The following is a 22,123-nucleotide window of genomic DNA, read 5'->3' as shown; positions in this document are numbered from 1 at the left end:
TCCCCTCAAAATTAAAGTCAATATTAATAATACCCTTACAAAGAGGACCTGTTCAGAGTTTTACTGTGATCATCACTAATTTCTCCCAGATTCTTGGCCTTGCTGGAAGACCATTCCATTATAATACTAAAAGTAGGTCCATGCCAGGATACAGACTATGTAATACACACAGACCTGCAAAATTCAAACACATTCTCTCTCACTAATAGGCAGTAATGATTAGAAAACCTCAGTTCAAACATTTAATTAACAGAAGTGTAAATTATCTTTCTACCTAGGAAATTACTTTACAAAAAGCTCGTGAAGATTATAACAAACTGAAAAGAATTTGTAATACTTTGGAGAACCACTATGAAAGAATGTGCTGGAATCTGATCCAGAATGAGGAGAAATCCTGAGGAAGCTCCCAGCTAATTAAAAATAGCCCCAGCTGTGGAGCTCATCAGATCCACCTCTTAGCCAAAGATGTCACTGTTAGTGCTACAGAAAGGCTGATATTGTCTAAACTGCAATGTTTCCAACAAACATGTTTCAGCTCTAAAAAAACAGGAAGAAATTAACCAACTCTCTCACAAGTCTTTCCACAGAACTCAGTAAAGGAATGTTAGACGGCATTATCAGGGACTGTTCTAATGGTCATTTGGGAGGAAAACTGTGTCAAAGTAAATGGACGTGTCATAAAAAAGTTCCCCAATATTAGGCTTACATGATATATGCTGACTACTTCCACAGCTTTAGTAAAATGCAAGGAAAATTAGCTTCACTGGTGATGTTGCAGAAACTTAGAATAAATAAGCAAGCACTGGAAAGAGAACACATACCAATTTGCAAAGAAATCGTCTTCCAAACATTCATTTACAGTGATTATTTGGAATCTAGACCAAATATTCCTTACTGATCTAATGTGATTAAAGTCCCATCTGGTTCAAGAAAGTCTATTTAACCCATCAGGTATTTGTTAAGTCCCTCAATTTCAGGCTGTGTTCAAGGTCTGTGGATAAAGAATATTTGAACAAATACCATTATAAAGTCCAGTTTGATTCACTAAGGCTATTTCCATGTCCATGGAGGTGGGAGGGAGAGAGAGGGGTGGGTGGGTGTGTGGGTGGGTGTGTGTGAATCCCATATAACAACTGGTAATAAGCTTCTAGTGGAAGTTTGGACTAAAGTTAGACTTTGAAATAACAATAACTGACAGAGGAAAGAGTTAGGATTTGGAGTCAGAAGCTTGTAGTCCTTGAGTCTCATTCCTACTCCTCCAACATATGCACTCAGTTCCCAAACGTTATTTCTGTCTACAATCTACATTATCTCTCATGTCCTTCTCTTTCTCTACACTTACACAACCACCCTTCTATTTCAAGCCTGCATCACCTTTCACCTCTAGCTCTTCTTAAACTGTGGGGTTGAAGTGCTGAAGGGGTTGAAAGCAGAAAAAGTTTAAGAAGCCCTGGGTCCTAGACTAATGTAACCACCTCCTAATTAGTCTCATTGTCTCAAGTCACTCCCCATTTCAATCCATCCTTCACACAGCTGCCAATCTGATTTTCCTAAAATACAAATCTGACCAGTAACAACCCTACTCAGTAACCTATCCTATAGGATAGTATATAAATTATATGTTATTCAGTATTAAAATCCTTCCCAGCCTGGCCCCAACGACACTTTCTAGCCTTCTGCACACTACTCCCCTCCATGTACATTATGGTCCAGGTAAACTGGTCTTCTTGCTGTCCCGCATACCCAGGACATCACTTCCTGCCTTTTCACTGGCTGTCCCTCATGCCTATAAGCCCTAGTTTCCATCCAGGTGCAACTCAATTGCCACCTTCTACAGGAGGCCTTTCTGGATTCTCCCCACCTCCCCCACCCCCAGCCAACTGCATTCCCAAAAAAAAGCACATTCTATTTTGTATACACCCACATATGTAGATGTTGTCTTCCCCCACTAGACTGTAAACTCTAGGAAGACAAAGACTTTTCACTTTGCATTTGTATCCCTAGCCCCAGGCATATAGTAGGTGCTTAATGATTATTGACTACTAAAGATGCATTTAAAGGGGGGGGGGGCCTCATTTCCCCACCAATAAAAGGGAGAAGAGATGTAGATTAGATAACCTTAAAGTCCTCCTCTACCTCTAAATGACAATATAATACTTTAAAGTTTGTAAAGCACTTTATATACAAGATTGGGGGCTAGATAACACAAGCAATTAGTATAACCAATTTACAAATAAATACACTCAGGGTCAGAGAAGTTGTGATTTATCCTCCATCACAAATTAGTAAATGTCAACATTGGGATGTGAATCTAAGTCTTACTGAATCAAAGCTGAGGACATGGCACAATACAAAGAATACTGACTCTGGAGTCAGAAGACCTGATTTCAGATCCTGCCCTGACACTTATAACTTGGGTGATCTTAGGCCAGTCACTTATGTTCCCTGTGCCTCAGTTTCTTCATCTGTAAAAAAAAGGAGGTGGACTAGACAGCCTCTCAAGTCCTTTATAACCACCGATCTATGAAACCACAACTAGCCACTATGCAGCAGAGTGGGCTGAACTGGACAAGTAGAAGAGATGGCCATCAGGAAGGACCAAGACGGGCACCTTTCAGAGGCTGAATGGGCCTCATGGTGTAGACCGCTCCTCGCCTGTGCATGTGACAACTTCAGAGCTAGACTTGAGAGAACTTATGACTCACTGCAGTGGAAAGACTATTGGACTTAGAGTCAGCCAGCTCCCTACTGGTTCTGGTACTAGTTGTGTGACCACAGGCAAGTCATCTAATGTGTCTAGTTGCTCATGTGTAAGAAGAGAAATGATAATCATTTTGCTGCCTACCTCACAAGGCTATAGGTGAGGCACACACTGTATAAACTGTCAAGCATCATGAGAAGAGTATTGGAAGATCTATATTCAAATTTTTACTTCTGTTTAGTTGTATGACCACACTCTCTTAGTTGCCTTCTATAAAATGAAAGCACTGGATTAAATGATCTCTAATAGGGTCCCTTTCACCTCAAAATCTATGATCTTGTGAACCCCAAGGTTCTAGGTCTTAGCAAAATCCTAACTCTAATCTTATAGTGAGACTACTGTCTGCTGGGCTGAAGAGCCCAGAACTTATGGATTCTTCACCCCAGCCTTTTCACTAGCTGCCAATGGGTATTTTTTCTGAAGTCCAACACAGACAATCTTTACCAGGAATGGCATTTTTAAAATATTTTACTTAATTTCATTTTAAGGACTTGTTGGTGTTGTTCAATTGTATCTGACTCCTCATGACCCCATCGACCATATCACACCAATGCTGTCCATAGGGTTTTCTTGGCAAAGATAATGGAGGGGCCTGGCATTTCCTTTTCCCAGTAGATTAAGGCAAAGGTTAAGTAACTTGCCCAGGGTCACACAGCTGGTAAGTGTCTGAGGCCAGGACTCTATCCAATGAGCCACCTAGCTACCTTGAATTAGAATTATCTAAATCATCTGTTATAACTCACAAGAAATGAAATAGAATGGTACAGTGGGAAAGGCACTGGAATCTAAATCAGGAAGACTTGGCTTCAAATCCCCATATGAACACTTACTAGCTGTCTGACCTTAAACAAGTTACCTTCTGAGCCTCAGTTTCCTCAAAAATAAAAGTGATAACAATGCTTATACTACCAATCTCAAAGGGTTGTCCTTTAATCCTAAAGTACTGTTAATCACAGTCATTAATTCTCTAAGGGGCCATTTCTGTTTTCATTTTGGAGAAAGAGAATGAGAAAGTGAGAAGCTATCACCATATAGTAGAAAAGGCAATGGATTTGTAGTCAGATGACCTGGGCTTAAATTCTGGCTCTCACCTTCAGCTTCTTTCTCTATAAAATGAAATAAAGATCAGGGGTTCTTAACCTGGGGTCCTCATGGAGAGATTTCAAAGGACCCATGAACTTGAATGGGAAAAAAAATTACTTCTTTATTTCAATATTATTGGTTTCCTTTGTAATCCTATGCATTTTATTTTATGCATCTGAAAACATTATTCTGAGGAGTCCACAGGTTTCACTGGAATGGCAGAGGTCATTACACAAAAAAGGCTTAGAAGTCTTGTGTCCACTTATACAATGGTTACCCTAAAGCAGGCCCCCATCACCTCACACCAAGATTACTGAAATAGCCTTCTGGTTGGTCTCCCTACTTCAAGTCTCTCTCCACTCTAATTCATCCTTCACTCAGCTGTCAAATTGATCTTCCTAACATGCAAGTCTGACCATATCACTCCCCAATTCAATAAACCCTAGTAGCTCCCTATTATAACTTCCAGGATCACATATAAAATCCTATTTGGCTATTAAAGCCTGTCACAACCTAGCCCCTTCCTACACTTCTAGTCTTCTTACATTTTATTCTCATTTACATGCTTTACCATCTAGCAATATATGCCTTTTTATAGTTCCTTAAATACAACACTCCATCTCCTGACTCTATGCCTTTTAATAGACATCCTCCAAGCTTAGAATGCACTCACTCCTCATCTCTACTTGCTTCCTTCAAGACTCAGCTCAAATCCTACCATCTGCAAGAGGCCTTTCTTGGTCCCCTCAGCTGTTACTAAGTGACTCCTCTCTGAGATTACCTCCTCTTTACACTATATATAAATTGTATGTAAATAGTTGCTTGCATGTTGTCTCCCTCATTAGAATATGAATTCCTTCAGAGTACGGACAACATTTTTGCCTTTCTTTGTGAACCCAATATTTAGCACCGTGCCTTAACCATAGGAATAGGGCTTAATAAATGTTTGTTGACTGACTAAATTCCTAGACTAGTTGAACTCTAAAAGCCCTTACATACATATAAGGAAACATTTTTATTTTATTCAACTTACTCTTCATTAATAGCCTTAAGATATGAACAACCTGATGTTGTCATATGTACCTCCTAATGGAGAAATTATTCAATAACTATCTCCCAAATGACATGGATCACAATCTTCTTCCCTGTTCCACCCCTCCAAGCCGGACCCCAACCCCTCAAGATCAGTAAACAGTTTCATGAATTGCTATGGTCAAAAAATGTATCAGCCTGTGGCCAATCCTCTAGTGATGAGCCCCTTCACACCTGGAAGGCACAAAAGCAGACACCATTCCATATTCGAAGCCTTCTTCAAGAATGCAGGGTCAAGTTCAACATTAATATGGTGAGCCCTCAGTTGTCCCCTCTTTTTCATAGCTAAATTCCTGAAGAAAGCTGTCCACAATTGGTGCCTTCACTTTCTTCCTTTCATTCTCTTCTTAGCTCTCTTCAATATGGTTTCTAACCTCAACATTCAAATGAAAGTGATCTCTCCAAAGTTACCAATGATCTCTTTTAAAAAAACATTTTATTTGTTTTAATCAGTCAAAATCTACCTTCTCTCTCCCACCCCCATTGAAAACGCAAGGAAAATAAAACCCATTAAAACATGTATGACCAATCAGAACAAATTTCTACATTGGCTATGTCCAAAAAGAATTTTTCATTCTGCATTGAGTCTTTCACCTCTCTTACCAGGAGGTGTGTAGCATGTTTCCTTCATTAGTCTTCTGGAATCCATGTTGGTCATTATGCTGATAAAGAGTTCAGCACAATAATACTCCATCACATTTATATCATAAGATATACACCCATTTCCCAATACGTAAGCATCCCCTTGTATTCCCATTCTTTGCCACCTCAAAAAGAGCTAAAATTATTTTTGCATATCCTTAGTTTTTCTTAAGACTAATCCTTAACTTGCCCTCACTCTAAACTCCTCCTCCCCCCTTTTCCCTTTCCCTATTTGTCTGTTGAGTGAAATGTATTTCTGTGGGGCAGCTAGGTGGCACAGTGAGTAGAGCACTGGCCCTGGAGTCAGAAAGACCTGAGTTCAAATTCAGTCTCAGACACTTGACACACTTACTAGCTGTGTGACCTTGGGCAAGTCGCTTAACCCCAATTGCCCTGCCTTTCCCCCTCAAGAAAAAAATAAAAAAGTAATTACAATAAAAAAAAAAAGAAATATATTTCTGTACTCAACTCTGTGTGTGTGTGTGTGTGTGTGAAAATTCTTCCTTCTTCTGACCAGTTCAGATCAGAGTGAGATTCAAGTGTCAGCAGCTCCCCCCACCTCTCCTCATAATCTTTATTGATATCTACTTTCATACCCTGATTATAGCTTCCCTTCCCTCCCCTTTCATCATGTATTTCATTCCCTTCTTTCCATTTTTCTCTTAAGATCATCAAGACATAACAGAACCACTTCCAGGCGTTGTCCAACTGGACTCCCTCTATAACCCTTGATGTTAGAGTTCAGAGGAAACACGTTTCCCCATATTTAAATGTAAGCAGTTTATCTTTGTTTAGTCCTTTGTCACTGTTTATTCATGTTTAACTTTTATTGTTTCTCTTCACTGCTGTGATTGAATTTCATAGTTTCTGCACAGCTCTGGTCTTTCCATCAGGAATACTTGAAAACCTTCTATTTCATTACAAGTCCATTTCTTCCCCCTTCCTGAGTTTTGCTGGGTAAGTTATACTTAGCTGCAAGCCCATACATATCCTTTGCCTCTGGAATATTAAATTCCAAGCTCTCTGCCCCTTTATAGTGCTGTGTACCAACTCACGCGTGATTCTCACTTTGATGCCTTACTGATTGATTTCTTTCTTTCTAGCTGCTTGCAATATTTTTTCTTTTACCTCAAAACACTGGATTTTGGTGATGATATTTCTGGGAGTTTACATTTTAGAATTTCTTTCAAGAGTTACATTTTTTCTATTACTACTTTGACCTCTGGTTCTAAAAGATCTACACAGTTGTCTTAAGATTTCTTGAAATATGAGGTCTTTTTTGGGTTATGGCATTCATGTAGTCCACTGATTCTTAAGTTTTTTCTTCTCAATCTGTTTTCTAGGTCAATTGTTTTTGCTATGAAATAACTTAGATTTAATTCTTTTTTTTTTTTTGGCCTTCTGACTTTGTTTTTTCTTGTTGCCTCACTAATTCACTGGCTTCTATTTGGTCCATTCTAATTTTCAGGGAGTTTACTGCTTAGGCAAAGTTTTGTATCTCTTGTTCTAAGCTGTTAATTTCCTTTCAAGTCTTTCTTTCATAATTCTCATTTCTCTTGCAATTTTTTCTTCAAGTGCTCTCATTCTATTTATAAGAACATTTTAACTCTTTAAAAAAAAATCTTACTTTGTCCCTTCCAGGCATTCTTAGTTGAGTTTGTGTCTAAACTGTGTTTTTCACTAAGGTTTTGATCAGACATAGTGGAATCATCCTCTTCTTCTGGATTTGAATCTTTAGCTTCCTTGCCACCATAACAGTGCTTTTAAAAACATGGATAATGGGCAGTTTCACTGTAATCCCTTCCTATGCCTTCCTTATTCTTCCTAAAGTAGGAGTTCTTATCTTTTTTATATCCTGGACCCCTCTGGCAGTCAAGTCTGATGAAGCCTACAGCTCCTTCTCACAAGAATATTTTCAAATGCATACACAAAGGAAGAAACCAATCATATTGAAATAGAAATGTAATTTGGCAAGGGCTCTTTCACTTTTGGCTTTGTATCCCCAACATACAGCAGTACCTGGCACACAAAAGGTGTTTAATAAATGCTTGCTAATTGACTGATCTGGAATGTGGGAACTGGTACCAGTCATAAGGGATAATTCAGGGGGGAAAAGAGAAGGAAAAGAAAAGAAGAAAAAAAGGTTACTGACAGCATTCAATACCCTCTACAGCTTGGCAACTTCCTGCTTTTTCAGCCTTATCTCACTTTCCTGAGGCACTCTATTAATGCCTACTAGCTTAGGTGTCCTTAATTTGGGGCCCAAAGACCTCCCAGGAAAACCATGGTCAGATTTAAGGGATGGGAAAAAAGTTACATCTTTATTTTCACTAAATTCTAATTGAAATTTAGCATGTTCTTCAACGGTAAAAGTGGGTAACAAACCATGGTAACATCAGTTGTATTTGTGCCTCTGTCTTCCAACAGGAATCACAGATACTTTCACCATGACTGAAAATATAACCTTGCCAAAGACCACTCCAGTTTAATGTTCTTATTTAACCTAAACAACAGCCTCCAAACACTGATATGTCTTTAGAAAATAATATTTAACTTTAACTTGCCTATATTTTAAATGCATTCTTATTTTGATGTATTAATAAAACACATATTCCTAGATTACAAATTAGTTTAATATTTTGATAACATATTTTAATAGTTGATTTCCTTTGTAATCCTGTGTATTTTATCTTATGCATTTAAAAATATTATTCTGAGAAAGGGTTGATGAGCTTCATCCGACTGCCAAAGAAATTCAATGATACACACCAAAAGATTAAGAATTCCTGTTCCAACTAAACTATTCTGACCCCCAAATACGTATGTCTTGTACACCTCTCCAGCCTCCAAGCCTTTATTCAATGTTGTTTCTCAGGCCTGGGATGTCTTCTCTACTGCCTTTTGGGTATTAAACTCCTAACCCAAACTTTAAAAATTAATTGAATTGCTACCCCCTCCATGAAGCCTTTCCTGATTCCCCTTAGTCAGTTATTATCTTCACTATCAGACTTCACACAACACTTTGTTTTTTAATATACTTATCATGTAATATCCATTATGGTTATCTGTTTTTTCCTTTTATCCCCTTACTAGACTAGGAGCACCATAAGGATAAGGACCATGTAGCATCCAGACACTATCTTCCCCAGTGCTGAACACTCTACACTGCACACACTGAACACCTAATGGTTAACTTATGTTAGTGAAGTGTTATCTGAATGGAGAGAAAGTTATGCAAAAGTAAGTACATGAGCACAATTAGGGAAATAAGAAGACCTGGAAAAGTGTTTCAGTCAAAGTGGCACAGTCACAGATCTGGGTCAACTAAAGAAGAGAAGAAAAGGAAATCAAACCCTCAAACTAAACTACCCCCACCATCTAGTTGCTCTACTAGGGCATTCCAGCACTGCTGAAATCTGCTGGACAAATGCACACAATCTCCCAGACTAGGTCCACTGCAAAACAATGGGATTTCACCTTAAAGGGTTCCTCACCGCTACATGGTAATCATTTTATTCTTCCCTTATTGACCCCATTCCCCACAGTGGTTATATAGTATTCTCTACCCTTTCACTCTCAGAAGAGGATCTACGATCCTACGACCTCATTTCCTACTTCACTTCTACTAAGCAGATAGGTGATACAGTGGATAGAACACTGGACCCAGAGTCAGGAAGACCTGAGTTCAAATCTGGCCTCACACACTTACTAGCCACATGACCCTGGGCAAGTCACTTAGTCTCTGTCTGACTCTCCTCATCTGTAAAATGGGGATAATAACAGCACCTGCCTCCCAGGTAGGTTTTACAAGATAATATTTGTGAAGTGCTCTGTAAACTATAAAGCGCTCTACAAATGCTAGCTATCATTATTATTATCTCGCAGAGGAAACAAGAAGCCACCAGTGGGCACTGTCTCCCCTTCTCCACACCTTGAAGTCCCTCTACATCGTCCCCGTTCTCACCTGCTTGGCTTCAAACTCTGGGGGAGAGGTGGTCCTTCCTGTCAAGATCAACCTCTCTACTTGTGCCCTTGATCCCATCCCCTTTTTCTTCTTCGATCTCGTTCTCTCAATAATGCCTTCATTGTCTTTCATCTTCAATCTCCTTATCCATTGAGGGGGGGTAAAAGGGAAAGTGAACAAGCATTTATTAAGCACCGACTGCATGCCAGGCACTGCGCTAAGTGTTATACAAGTAATTCATCTGATCCTCGTAACAACCCTGAGAGGTAGGTACTAGTATCATCCCCATTTAACAGTGAAGGAAAGTGGGTTAGAGGTTAAGCGATTTGCCCAAGGTCACACAGTTAGTGTGTGAGGTCAAATTTGAACTCAGGTCTTCCTGACTCCAGGTCCAGCACTCTATCCACACTGCATTCTCTGGCTGCCACTGGCTCTTCCCTGTTTCCCATAAACAGCCCCAAGGCTCCCTATCCTTAATAAACTTTCAACTATCCTTGTCATGCCCTCAGGCTATCATTCTACACCTCTCCTCCTAGCCACCAACAAACTCCTAGGAAATCAGCTAAACTAATTGCCTCCCAGCTCACTTTCAGCGCCCCCCACCCCACCCCACCTCACCCCCAACTCTGGCTGAAAGTACTTTCTCAAAGGTTCACAATGATTGCTTCAATGCTAAATCCAATGGTCTTTCTCAGTCCCCATTTTACCAAACCTCTCTATGGTTTCTGACCCTTCTGACCATCCCCTCCCCTCCCCCATACTTAGTTCCTCCCTTGGCTTTCATAACACTGGTCTCTTTTGGTTCTCCTCTACCTGCATGACAGCTCCTTCTCAGTCCCTTTGTTAACTCAAACAAGGCACAGTGGTACAGTAGGGGAAAAAAATGCTAGATTTGGGGTCAGAGGGCCTGGTTTCAAATTCCATCTCTGCTATTTATCACTTATATAGCCTTGGGCAAAAGATTTAACCAACCTCTCTGGGCTTCAGTTTCCTCATCTATAAAATAAAGAACTTGCACTAGTCGATTTCTAAGGTCTCTTTGAGCTCTAAATCCTATGATCATCAACTCAATGACCAACCATGATTCTAGAGGAGATGCTGAAGCATTCTGCTACTTACCCGACACACAGGTGATGAACTCAGGATGCAGAATGAGACATATTTTTTGGACACAGCCAATGTAAGGAATTTATTTTGCTTGCCTAGGAATATTTGTTACAAAGTCTTTGTTTTTCTTTTTCTAAAGAGAAAGGTGAAGGGGGGAAGAGCAGAAAATAAGATTTTTAATTGAAAAAATGTTTAAAGAAAATTTTAAAATCACATGACCACCAGCTGCACTGCCCACCTCAAGAGGACTCAGCCCTAGGGCCTGCTCTCTTATCCATCTATCTATCTATCTTCCATCTCCTATTAATTAAATGTGGGTATCTCCCAAGGCTCCTTTATGGGCCCTTTTCTCTAAGTGACTTTAGCAATTCCATGAATTCAATTATTTCTACACAGATGACTCCCATAATTATATAGCAGGACTTAATTTCTCCTCTGGACTACAGTTCCACCTTACCAACTGCCTGCTAGACATTTCCACCTAGATGTCCCACAAGCATCTCAAACTCAACAAATGCAAGATAGAATTTATCATCTTTCCCTCAGAATGTATCCCTTCTCAAACTTACCTGTTCCTACTGAGAATATTTTCATTCTTCCAATAACCCAACTAGGTCCACAACTTTTGACTCACCCTAGACTCTTTCCCTTTTCTCATCTCTCACATCCAAATCAATTGTCAAGTCAGACTGAACCTACCTATACAATCTCTCTCATATCCATCAAGACTCTTACAACAGCCATCTAATTGGTCTCCCTACTTCCAAACTCTCTCCTCTTTAATCGATCCTCCCCACAGCTGCCAAATTCATATTCCAAAGAACAGAACTAAACATGACACTCGCAATCTTCAATGGTTCCCTTTGCCTCTAGGATGAACTCTAGAGCCCACACTTATCAGTTCCTATCTACCTTTCTACATTTATTTTATATTCTTTCCCTTCACATAACCTAGCCGAAGCAACCTACCACCCGTTTCCCAAATTTCACATTCTATTTTATGTCTTCATGATTCTGCATACATAGTGCCTCCCCACCCTACCCCCCACCCCCAAGACTGAAATGTACTCCCTTCCTCACCTTTACCTCTTAGAATCTCCAGCTTCTTTCCCTTCTGGGTTCATATACAACTTAATAAGGGAAGCCTGTTCTCTTCTGATTCCACATCCCCCCTTGAGCTGTAAATGTTCTCTTTCCTCCTAAAATTACACTGCACTGCTATGTATGCTGTGTCTCCCTATTAAAACAAAGTCCCTTGAGAACAAAGGACCATTTCATTTTTTTCTTTTTTCCCTCCAATACCTGGCACAGTATCTTAAAACAGCAGGCATTTAATAAATATTTTTGACAAGTGGGGATACAAAAAGACAGACAGACTTTGACAAAGCTTCTAAGGACAAAGTAATAGAGCATTTGAACAGTGAAAAAACGACTCCATGAGATGCTAAGGAGAGTTTGGGAAAAGGTGGGAAAGGTTAATGGGTTCTTTTTCACAATGTATACAATGCTGGATAAATTAAAGCAAAAAGGATAATGGGTACAAAAATGTGGATGACAGCTTAACCATCTACTTCGGGTTTACAAGAGAGCCGAAAAGCTAAGTAGTTCTATTTTTCAATTCTCACATGGAATTGGTTTCCAATCTTAGGTCAGAATTCATATGAATGTAAGCTCCATGAATGCAGTTAATTTCATTTTTATTTTATCTCTGATTTCCACTACCTAGGATAATACTTAGGAAAAAATATTGAGTACTTAATAAATGTTTGGTGAATTGGATTGTATTAGAATCATAACTTTGTAAGCTCCTTGAGAGTAGGGTCTGAGTACTCACTATCTTGTATCCACAGTGCCTAAGATGGTACTTCACATAGAGTAAGCACTAAATAAATGCATGCTAATTTAATGACCCAAACTAGGGCTGCTTCAGCTCTACCAAAAAGTCAAGAAAAGACTCAAAGATGGACCTGAGCAAAATGTCCATTGTGTTTTCTGAGTCAGCAGCCAACTCCCTTGCATGCATGCAAGGAAAAAGCCTAAAAAGTCAAAGTGAATGAGAAAACCTCACCCTGGTTCTCACTCTTGCCACCCTCACTAAATGGTGCTGTCCTGGTGCTGAAACTTTCTCTTCAAATAACAGTAAAACTTGAATGTACATAAGCTGGAAGAACAAAGTATACTTCCATGGTTTCTAATAAGATTTGCTGAAAATACTAGGCATCACTGGGGACCTGGTGTTTGCAATCTTCTAGGCCCTAAGACATTCAGACAACAGAATATCAGTGAACTAGTACATAATAAGGACTAAAAGAAAGATTTCAACATCATTTATCTATAGAAATCCTCAGTTGTCAAAAGAGACTTTATCTAGGGCATGAATATATAAGGAGAACAGAGGTATAAGACTATTTGAAAATGGTTCACAAAAGGTGGAATTAAAAAAAAAAGAAAGACTTATTCAGACACTCAAAGAATGGCTAGAGAGGTAGGAAGAAAACCAGATTAGGGCAATGTCTCAGAAGCCTAACTCAGGAAGACTTCAGAAAAGGTGTTACTGATGTTGAAGAATTTTTTAAATGGAATTTAATATTTGTGATCAGGCACGCTAATCGATCAAATCCATTTTATTTTTTCATATCAGCTTATGCCCATTCTAGATGCAGAGAAATTTATTCTCGCCTCAGCAATCATTTAATAAGCATCTATCATGTGCAAAGCACTGTCAGGACCTAAAGATACAAAAACAAAAAAAATGAAATGCCCTCAAAGGGTTTACATTCTAATGGGGAGACCAAAAAAAGATATAGTATACAAAATGGCACATGAGCTGTGCTTTAGAAGGAATAGAAAATAATTTTATATATTTAAAAAAGTAGAAAAGAAGTAAGGAGCCTACTCTGCTTCTCCTAGCCTAGACTAAAGGTATTCAAACTCCACATGTGAAATCTGTCATTCTATGCTTGGAAGAACTGTCTTAGGAAAGAAAAGGAGCTATATTAATTTTGTCTATGATTACCTTGGAAATTATGGAAGAATCCTCCCTCTCTATTGACAGCTAGGTGGTACAGTGAAGTCAGGAAGACCTAAGGTCAAATCCAACCTCAGATACTTACTAGCTGTATGACCCTGGGAAAGTTAATTAACTTCTGTCTGCCTCAATTTCATTTGTAAAATAAAAGTAACAATAGCCTACCTCTTTCAGGGATGTGGTGAGGATAAAAACGAGATGTTTGTAAAGCATTTTGCAAACCATAATGCACTTTATAAATGCTAATTATTATTATCAGGCACCTTTCCCTTTGCCTATAAATCCTCTATCTTACTACTCTCAGAAATTCAAATGGAACTATGATTTCATTTATATGTAGGTTCATTTCAGTGCTACAGATCACAATTCATCCTATTCAACTCTTGTCAATGCCTTCCTATAGGTTTGCCATAGGAGAATCCATCTTTCCTCAATTTCTCTTTCCATGGCAAGGATGTAAGTAGAGCACTGCAGCTGTCCATCTGTCATGATTCACCCTTGCCATGTCCAGTCTATCTTCTCTTCCAATTATGTATTTCCTCAATGACATTTTTTATTCCTGGTCTTCTAAGTTCCTCATTGTTTATATCCTGAAGCCTGCTCACACTCACCACACACCTTTCCAGAGCCCTCTCTGTGATAGTCATTTTAAATTCTTCAGAAATGACATTCCATGGTTTGTGCCATACAAAAACACTAGTAAAATAAAGATGTTTAACAGATAGGCTTTTGTTTCTTAGAGAAATTTGAGAGTCATTAAAGGGGTTTTACAATTTTCTGAAGGCAATTCAGCCCAATTTCCTCCCACTGTTTAATTCTGGGTCCAACTCGTCCATTTGTACTATCTGTCCCAGATATACATATTGTTGGATAACAGTGGGTTGCCCAACATCTAATGCCCAGATTGTGACAACTTAAAATATTTTTATGTTTTTTACTTTTTACCTTTTATTTTTCCCTCTGTCTCCTCTGGCTACTGTCCTAAGCACTTTCTTTTGCTGCCTTCTCAAGTTCTACCAACAGTGCCTTCACTTCTTCATTTCATGCTTTTGCCTTTAAGAGGTGCCCACCTCTTGAAAGTTCTGTAAATTCCCTTCACGGCCATCGCTAACTTCCTAACTGTCTTTTCAAACAGCCCCTTCTTCATCCATAATCTCCTTGACCTCTCTCCTCTGCAACATACCACTGACCACCATCTCATTCTTTAAACTTCTTCTTCCCTTGTCTCCCTTGATATTATATCATATTCATTTTCTTCCTATTTTTCTATTTATGCACTGGTTCCCTTTCCTCCTCCCATCCCTTAAAAGTGGGCATTCCTCAAAGTTTCACGTCCATGCTCCCACTCCTCTCTACACTCTCTTGAGAATTCACCCTCATATGTGGTTTCAACCTCTATGGAGGTGCTCTCCAAATCAGTATTTCCAGCCCCAAGCTTGCTCTCTCTTGAAATCCGGCTACATATGTCCAACTGTCTGATGAACATCTTGCTACTATTACAGACTCAACTGGCATGAAACAGAACTTCTCTTAGTCTTCATATACCACTTGAGTACCCTACCCTATCTCTGCTAATGATCTCATTCTTCCCCAGCCTCCTAAAAGGTTTAAAATCCTAGAGGTCATCTTTGTTTCTTCAATGGTCAGTCAATCTTTAAGTCTTCTTAATCCTGTCTTCACAGTGTTTGTTACATCAGTCCTTATTCTGCCTTGAGGTTGCCAGCTCCCTTCTCAAGCCTTTACCACTTCATGACTGTACTACTGTTAAAACCAAATATGATTCCTTGTTTCTGGGCTCTCTGAAACATACTACACATGATAATAATGTTACTTTACCTAAAGCACTGATTTGATAGTGCCACTAGCTTGCATAAAATTCCAACGGAACTTTCATTCATTTATCCAAAGGATGAAGTTCAAATCCTCAGTCTTGATAATAATAATGATAATTGCTACCTTTGTATAGCACTTGACAAGTTTAAAAAAGTACCTTAAAAAGAATATTTCATTTGATCCTCACAACAATCCTGTGAAATAAATACGATTATTATCTTGATTTTACAAATGAAGAAATTAAGGATCACAGCAATTAATTAATTTGCCCAGGGTCACACAGCTCGTAAGTACCTGTAACATTTGAGCCTAAGTCTTCCTGACTCCAGGTCCAGCACTCTGTCTACAATCTGGCCCCAAACTACCTTTTCAGTCTTATTTCTAAATGCTCCTAGCGGCATCCCAGTAGAATGCAAAGGACAGGTTTGGAGTTTCTACTTACTACAGTGACCTTATTAGGAAAGTCACACCATCTTTCTAGCCCTCAATTTCCTCACCTGTATAACGAGAGGGACTAATTTCTAAAGGTCGCTTCCAGCTCCAAATTCTATAATACTATTCATATTTGAGTCCTATTCCCTCCACACTTTTGCTCACACTGTTCCATTGACTGAAGTGCCCTCTCCCTTCCAACCAAATCTTATTCATCCTACCAGAGTGAGTTCAAATTCCATTTTCTCCAGAATGCCTTCTCTAACCCTCCTCTGAACAGGTATAACAATTTCTGTACAATATACCAACAATGAATCATGTAGAGTAATGCCTGTTCAAGTCAATAATAAACATTTATTAAATGTCTACTGTGTGCAAAGCATTATGGCAGGAGAGTTTTTAAAATTACATAAGATCCAAACTGCCCTCATGGAGCTCAAAGTGTAAGAAGCTCAAACTGTTAAATGATTGTCATTTAACTCACTTGCAGGTCTGACTTCCCCAAAGAGATGCCTTGAGAACAAAAACGGAATCACAGATTTAGAGCCAGAAAGAACCAAAGAGTTCACGTCTAGTTCACTCCCTGTTTTATGGGGCCCAGAGTGGTGAAGTAATTTGATCAAGGTCACAGAGTGAGTCAGTGGCAGAGGCTGGATTTGAACCCAGGTTCTCTGGTTTCAAATCCAGGGCTCTTTCCACTAGAACATGCTGCCCCTTATTTTTCTTCCTTCACTACTCCTACCAGCATCTAGGACACTGCCTTTCACATAGTAGGGCTTCAATCAATAGTTGTTGAATTAAATAGCAAACACCCATTAAATATTTGCTGATCTGATACTCTTGATTAGTAGTGAAGTCTTAAAACCTAGATACTCATGTGATGGATCTCTCCTCTCCTCTTCCTCCCTCTTCTGAAATATTCAGAGTAGAAGTATCAGAAGGCAAAGCAGATGAAAACTGCACAGGTACACATGGTAGTAGTAATAACAAGAACATAAAGGCCACATGGAAGAAGAGTCAGAAACCTTAGGCTCTGGTACAAGCTCCCCCATTTACTATCCCTATTATCTTGAGCAAGTCACATTGTTGCCCAGTTTTCTCATCTGCAAACATCGATAACAGACTGACTACTTCTTAGTGTTGCCATGTGGACCTAATGCAATAATGTGTGCGAAAACACTTTACAAATTATAGGGCAATATATAATATATATCATATTACATATATGTTATATATATATATATATATATAAATATATAAGGAGTAGTGCTAACAGTAAAAAAAAAAATAGTAATAGTCTCTGCTTTTGAATCCTCAGTATTTTGGCAATCTCAACATTTTATACTGCTTAAAACACCATTGTAACTTCTCCTCTCCTTACACCTCTCATTCTCTGATTTATCTGGTTTCCATACATGGCACTAAAGACTTTATATGCATTTACTAATGCATACATGACACCTAGTGGCAAAAAAAGGGTAGCCACAGGCTTCCCCCACAAAACAGCATGTGAGGGAAATGTTGGTCCACTTTCCCTCCTTCTGCATTGCAGGGAACTGAATGTATTGTCATAATCCTTTGCTAATGTTTCCAAGTGGATGCCCAGCCATCATCTCAAATTCAATATGCTTAAAATTAAGTTATTCGCTTCCTACCTACCCCCAATCCTATCAATGCCATTTTGCCTTAACCCAGACTGAAGCTCCTCCCTGTCCCTTACTATGCATATCCAATCAATTCAATAAGCATTTATTAACTGTGATAGAGAGAGAGAGAGAGAGAGAGAGAGAGAGAGAGAGGGAGAGCGAGAGAGAGAGAGAGAGAGAGAGAGAGAGAGAATAGCTTAATGGAGAGAGAATCAGCCTGGGAATAAAGAAGAACTAAATTAAAGTCCTGCATTTGATATATACTAAATGCAGGATCACAGGTAAGTCACAATCTATTAGTTGCCCAGACACTGAGATTATGTTACAGAAAATCTGGTTATCAGCACTGGTGGTGGGGGTTTCCACACCAACAAACTCAGAGGTCCAGCTTCTCTACTCCCAAAATAACCAGACACAAAGTCTTGTCAGTTCTTCTTCTGAAATGCCTCTTCTTAGATCTGCCTCTTCCCTTTTATTTCATTTACCACTGCCTTGTCTCCTCATGTCTGACCTTTGTTAGACAATTCAACATGCACACTATCACCAATTCAGTTTAACTGAATGTGTTTATCAAGGCACCTATATGCAAGGCATTAAGTGCTTAATGTGCTTCCCTTAAGTGCTGATACTGGAATGCACATGTCCTATCTCTCCAGCTTGTACATCAGTGCCAGCTGTGAATTCTCTTCAAGCATTTAGCACATTACCTTGCACAGAATAGGTACCCAATACATATCTGATTAATGGTCTAACAGTAGAGATGTTTTCCTTTTTTTTTTTAAGGAGCACTCCATAAGCATTCATACACATGGCAGAACGTGTGCATACATGTTTGTAAAACAGAACCACACACATCTCTTTTCTATAGCTAGGGATATGTAAACGTGTAGATATAATGTATGTATCTCTACATGTATACTACTTCGTGTATCTCTGATTATTTTTAGGTTGCCCAAGACAATTCACTACTGCTCTACACCACAGTACATGGTCTTCATAGGTTGCTATGACTGAAAAAAATTCAATACCCTGTGGCCAACCTTCTGGGGATGAGCCAGATGCACAGATTTCATAACATGTTCCCAAATTTGCCAACATTCTCTTACAGTTCTTCAAAAGAACTGTAAAATGCCACTAACAAGGAATTTTGTGCCCTTTGACCTTTGTAGGAAGAGTAGAAAGAAATACACATCACTATTCCCCTTCAGGGTTGATTTCTCTATTTTCTCAATTAAAAAAAAGGTCAAAAGGCAGTATGATATTTACTAGAAAAGACCCTGGATCTGAATACAGAGAGTCTGTGTTTGAATTGTAGCTCTGGGTCTCCGTTTCTTCCTTTGTAAAATCAAAAAGTCCCTTCTACCCTTAAATCTTACCATGGCAGTATGAAATGCACATCTGGGTTCAAGGCACAGGATTCAAGGTTCAAGGCTGGAAAGGATTTTAGAATCATCTAAGCCAACCTTCTCATTTTACAGATGAGGAAACTGAGGCCTAGAGAGATTATATGACTTGGTCAGGGTGACACAAGCAACAAACAGACAAAATTTGAACCCAGATCTTTATGATTCCATATCCAGCACATTACCCATTACGCCATGCTGCCTCCCACTGCTGCAGAATTGGATGGGATCAGGGTTCTGCTACTGGCCAAATATTTTCACTTGTCTCGATTCCAATATAAAACATATTGTAATTTTAGTGTAGAAATAATTTTAAATGGGGGAAATATGAAGCAGCATGATATAGTATGAAGAAAACTGGACTAGGAGTCACCAAAGGCATGGGTTCCAATTCCGCCTCTGACACTTAGGTGTGTAACCAACTACGGGCAAAGTGTTAGCCCTCAACAACCCCCGGTTTTCATTCTCTATAAAAGGTGGACAATAGTTGTAGTACCTACTCCCCTGGGGGCTGCTATGAAAATCAAATAAGGTAACACAGGCAAAATGTGTCCTATCAGTCAACAAGTATTTATTAAATGTCTACCATGTGCCAGGCACTGGGGATACAAGTACAAAAGGCAACAGAGGCAGCAGATGGCTCAGTGGATTGAGCATTGTACCTGGATTCAGAAAGACTTGTGTTTAAATCCTGCCCTACACACTTACTGGATGAGCTGTGTGACTCTAGGCAAGTCTCTGCCTCACTTTCCTCATCTGTAAAATAAAGATTCTAAGAGCATCTACCTCCCAGGGCTGTTGTGAGGATTAAAAAAAAAAAAGAGAGAGAGAAAGCAAACCTGAGAGCACCATAAAAATCCTAGCTATTATCATTATTAAGAGGCAGGCAACAAGCATTTATTAGGAGCTTCCCATTACCAGGCACTGTGCTCATGTTAACTGTTATCCTTAATCTTTGCAGTCTCCCACCTCACAGGGCTGCTACGAAGGAAGGAAGATGCTTTTCCGCCTCAAATGGGTTTTGCTTTTACTGAGATCTATAAGGGAGGCTCTTCAATCCTACCTCACCAACCCAAATCGTTGTCTGACTGCTGACGGGAGCCTGTGAACAGGAGGACTGGGAGTTCTCAGATTCCCCAGGAAGGAAAGGGATGGTGCACTAGGAGGCAGCTTTCTGTTCTGTTGGCCGAGGCTGGATTAGATGATCTCTGAGTCCTTTCTAGTACTGAGACTGGGTAAATGCTAACCCCCCCGATAGGGAAAAGAGGAGCCTGCCTCCGTTCGGGGGGGCCCGTTTCCATCCTTCCCTTGGCCCCTTTCTGGGCCTCAGTTTTCCCTCTCGAAGATCTGTGGCATCCTGCGGCTCCGGGCTCCTAAGGAATCCAGGACTCGGGGCCCTTGGCCGGTGGTGCTGGCCTGGGAAGGCAGCGCCCGGAGTGCTGACCATCGCTGGCCGGCCATCCCCCCCTCCTCCGTCCCCTCCCCCGGGGCCGCCCCTCTTCCTTCCTTCCTTGCTTCCTTCCTTCCGCCCTCGCTGGTAGCATCCTGGCCCCCGCCTACCCCGCGGCCAACTTCCCCGGGAACCGCCCCCAGAAGCTCGGGCTCCGTAGCGGCCCTTAGCCAGCGCCGAGCCTGCCGTGCGGCGCGAGCCCCGCGGGCCCCCACGTCCGAGCGGCGGCGCGGCTCAAGCGAGCCCCAGGCTTCCCCCGCGGCCTAGCCCCGGCCCCGGTCCGGCTCCGGCCCAGGCCGCGGCCTCACCTGTGTGCCGGCGGGCGGGCCCGGGACTCCTCCGGAGGTTGGGGGCGGGGGCGGGCGGGACGGTAACGGCTCCGCTCGGCCTCGGTAGCGGCGGCGGCAGCGACGGCGGCAGCGGCGGCGGCTCCTCCTCAGCGCGCACAACCCCGCTCCGGCCCAGCGCAGCCCGGGACCGCCCCCTCCGCTTCGACCGCCCATTGGCCCCTCTCCGCCACGGCGCTCCTCTCATTGGGCGATGCGTGTGTCACAGGGCCTCGCGGGCCGCGGGGAGGCGGGACTTCCTGCCGCCGGCGCTGAGGCAGGAGGCGCGGCCTGGGGGGCTAGCGGCCGGCGGGAGGCTAGGGGAGCCTGGGTCGGCGCCCAGCCCAGTGTCAGCGCCTGGGAGGCGGGTCTCCTTCCCTCCCCACCCCCCCCCCCCCACTCCCAAGGCTGGGAAGCTGAGGAGGCCCAAACCAGCCCGGATCTCGCGTCTCTGCCCCCATCCCCCATCCCCCTCGCGCTGCCAGGTATATGGGGGTGCGTGTGCTCCCAGCGAGTGCATGGCTGCGCGGCCCCAGGGGAAGGGGGTGGGGGGAGTGTGCCCCGGTGCGTGCACGGGAGTGCATCTGCACCCCCCAGGATGAGTGTGGAAGTGGGTGCTCTCCTGCTGGGGCACCCGGTGGTGGGTGCATGTCTGCCCACTCTCTTCCCCGCCCCCATCCTAGGAATATGGGTCTTATAGCTTCCCTAGGTTCAAATCGGGAAGGAACCTGAGAGGGCGTCTCATCCAGCTCCTTTTTCCAGAGGAAGAAACTGCGGCCCAGAAAGGTTAGGGGATTTGCCAAAGCTCATCCAGCTAAAAAGCCCCCCCCCAAAAAAAAAGGGAGGGGGAGGGACAGAGGACACTGCATCCCGAACGAGAAATGGCGGGGATTTTCTGCAGGAACCCAGTAGTTTCTGACCCACTTTCAGGAGGGCTTAATCAGAGAAAGGAACTGCTTAAGTTTTAAAGAAAAGCCAATTTTATCTTTGCACTTTTGGAGAATGAAGGCAGACCTGTAGGGTACCGTAAGGGCCTTTGGACTAGACCTGACTCATTCTCCTACTAGTTTAAGTAAACTCCTGGAGGGCAGGGAGTCTGTCCCGGTATTTTTATCCTTCTCCAGCACCAAGAACAGCACCTCACTCATCCTCATCATCATCATGATCATCATGATAATTAATTATCCCCATCACTTACATTTAAGATTCAGATAGTGCTTTCCTCACAGCAACTTTGTGAAGAAGTTCATAGTTACTAGAAGGACCAAGGGTCAAGTGACTCAAAACCAGCTTGGTCCTTCAGGAGTCATTCTTAAATTCCAGTCCTATGGGACCCTCGAAATTATCTCTGGTGAT

At 41.4% G+C, this 22,123-nt stretch overlaps 1 protein-coding gene across 2 annotated transcripts in view; it reads right to left on the bottom strand.

The window, feature by feature from the left end:
• Positions 1 to 20,953, bottom strand: part of ELAVL1 (ELAV like RNA binding protein 1) — an 80,142-nt gene extending 59,189 nt beyond the window's left edge. Inside the window, exon 1 of one of the 2 annotated variants that reach the window (XM_036760740.1) lies at positions 20,750 to 20,953. In XM_036760740.1, the coding sequence (XP_036616635.1) occupies positions 20,750 to 20,944 (195 nt within the window). In that variant the 5' untranslated portion in view covers positions 20,945 to 20,953. The remainder of the gene's footprint in view (positions 1 to 20,749) is intronic. The other variant, XM_036760742.1, reaches the window with a different exon arrangement.
• Positions 20,954 to 22,123: the final 1,170 nt, after the last annotated feature.

This window comes from Trichosurus vulpecula, chromosome 1, assembly GCF_011100635.1.
Source record: "Trichosurus vulpecula isolate mTriVul1 chromosome 1, mTriVul1.pri, whole genome shotgun sequence".
Lineage (NCBI taxonomy): Eukaryota > Metazoa > Chordata > Mammalia > Diprotodontia > Phalangeridae > Trichosurus > Trichosurus vulpecula.
This window is presented reverse-complemented; position numbering and strand designations above follow the sequence as displayed.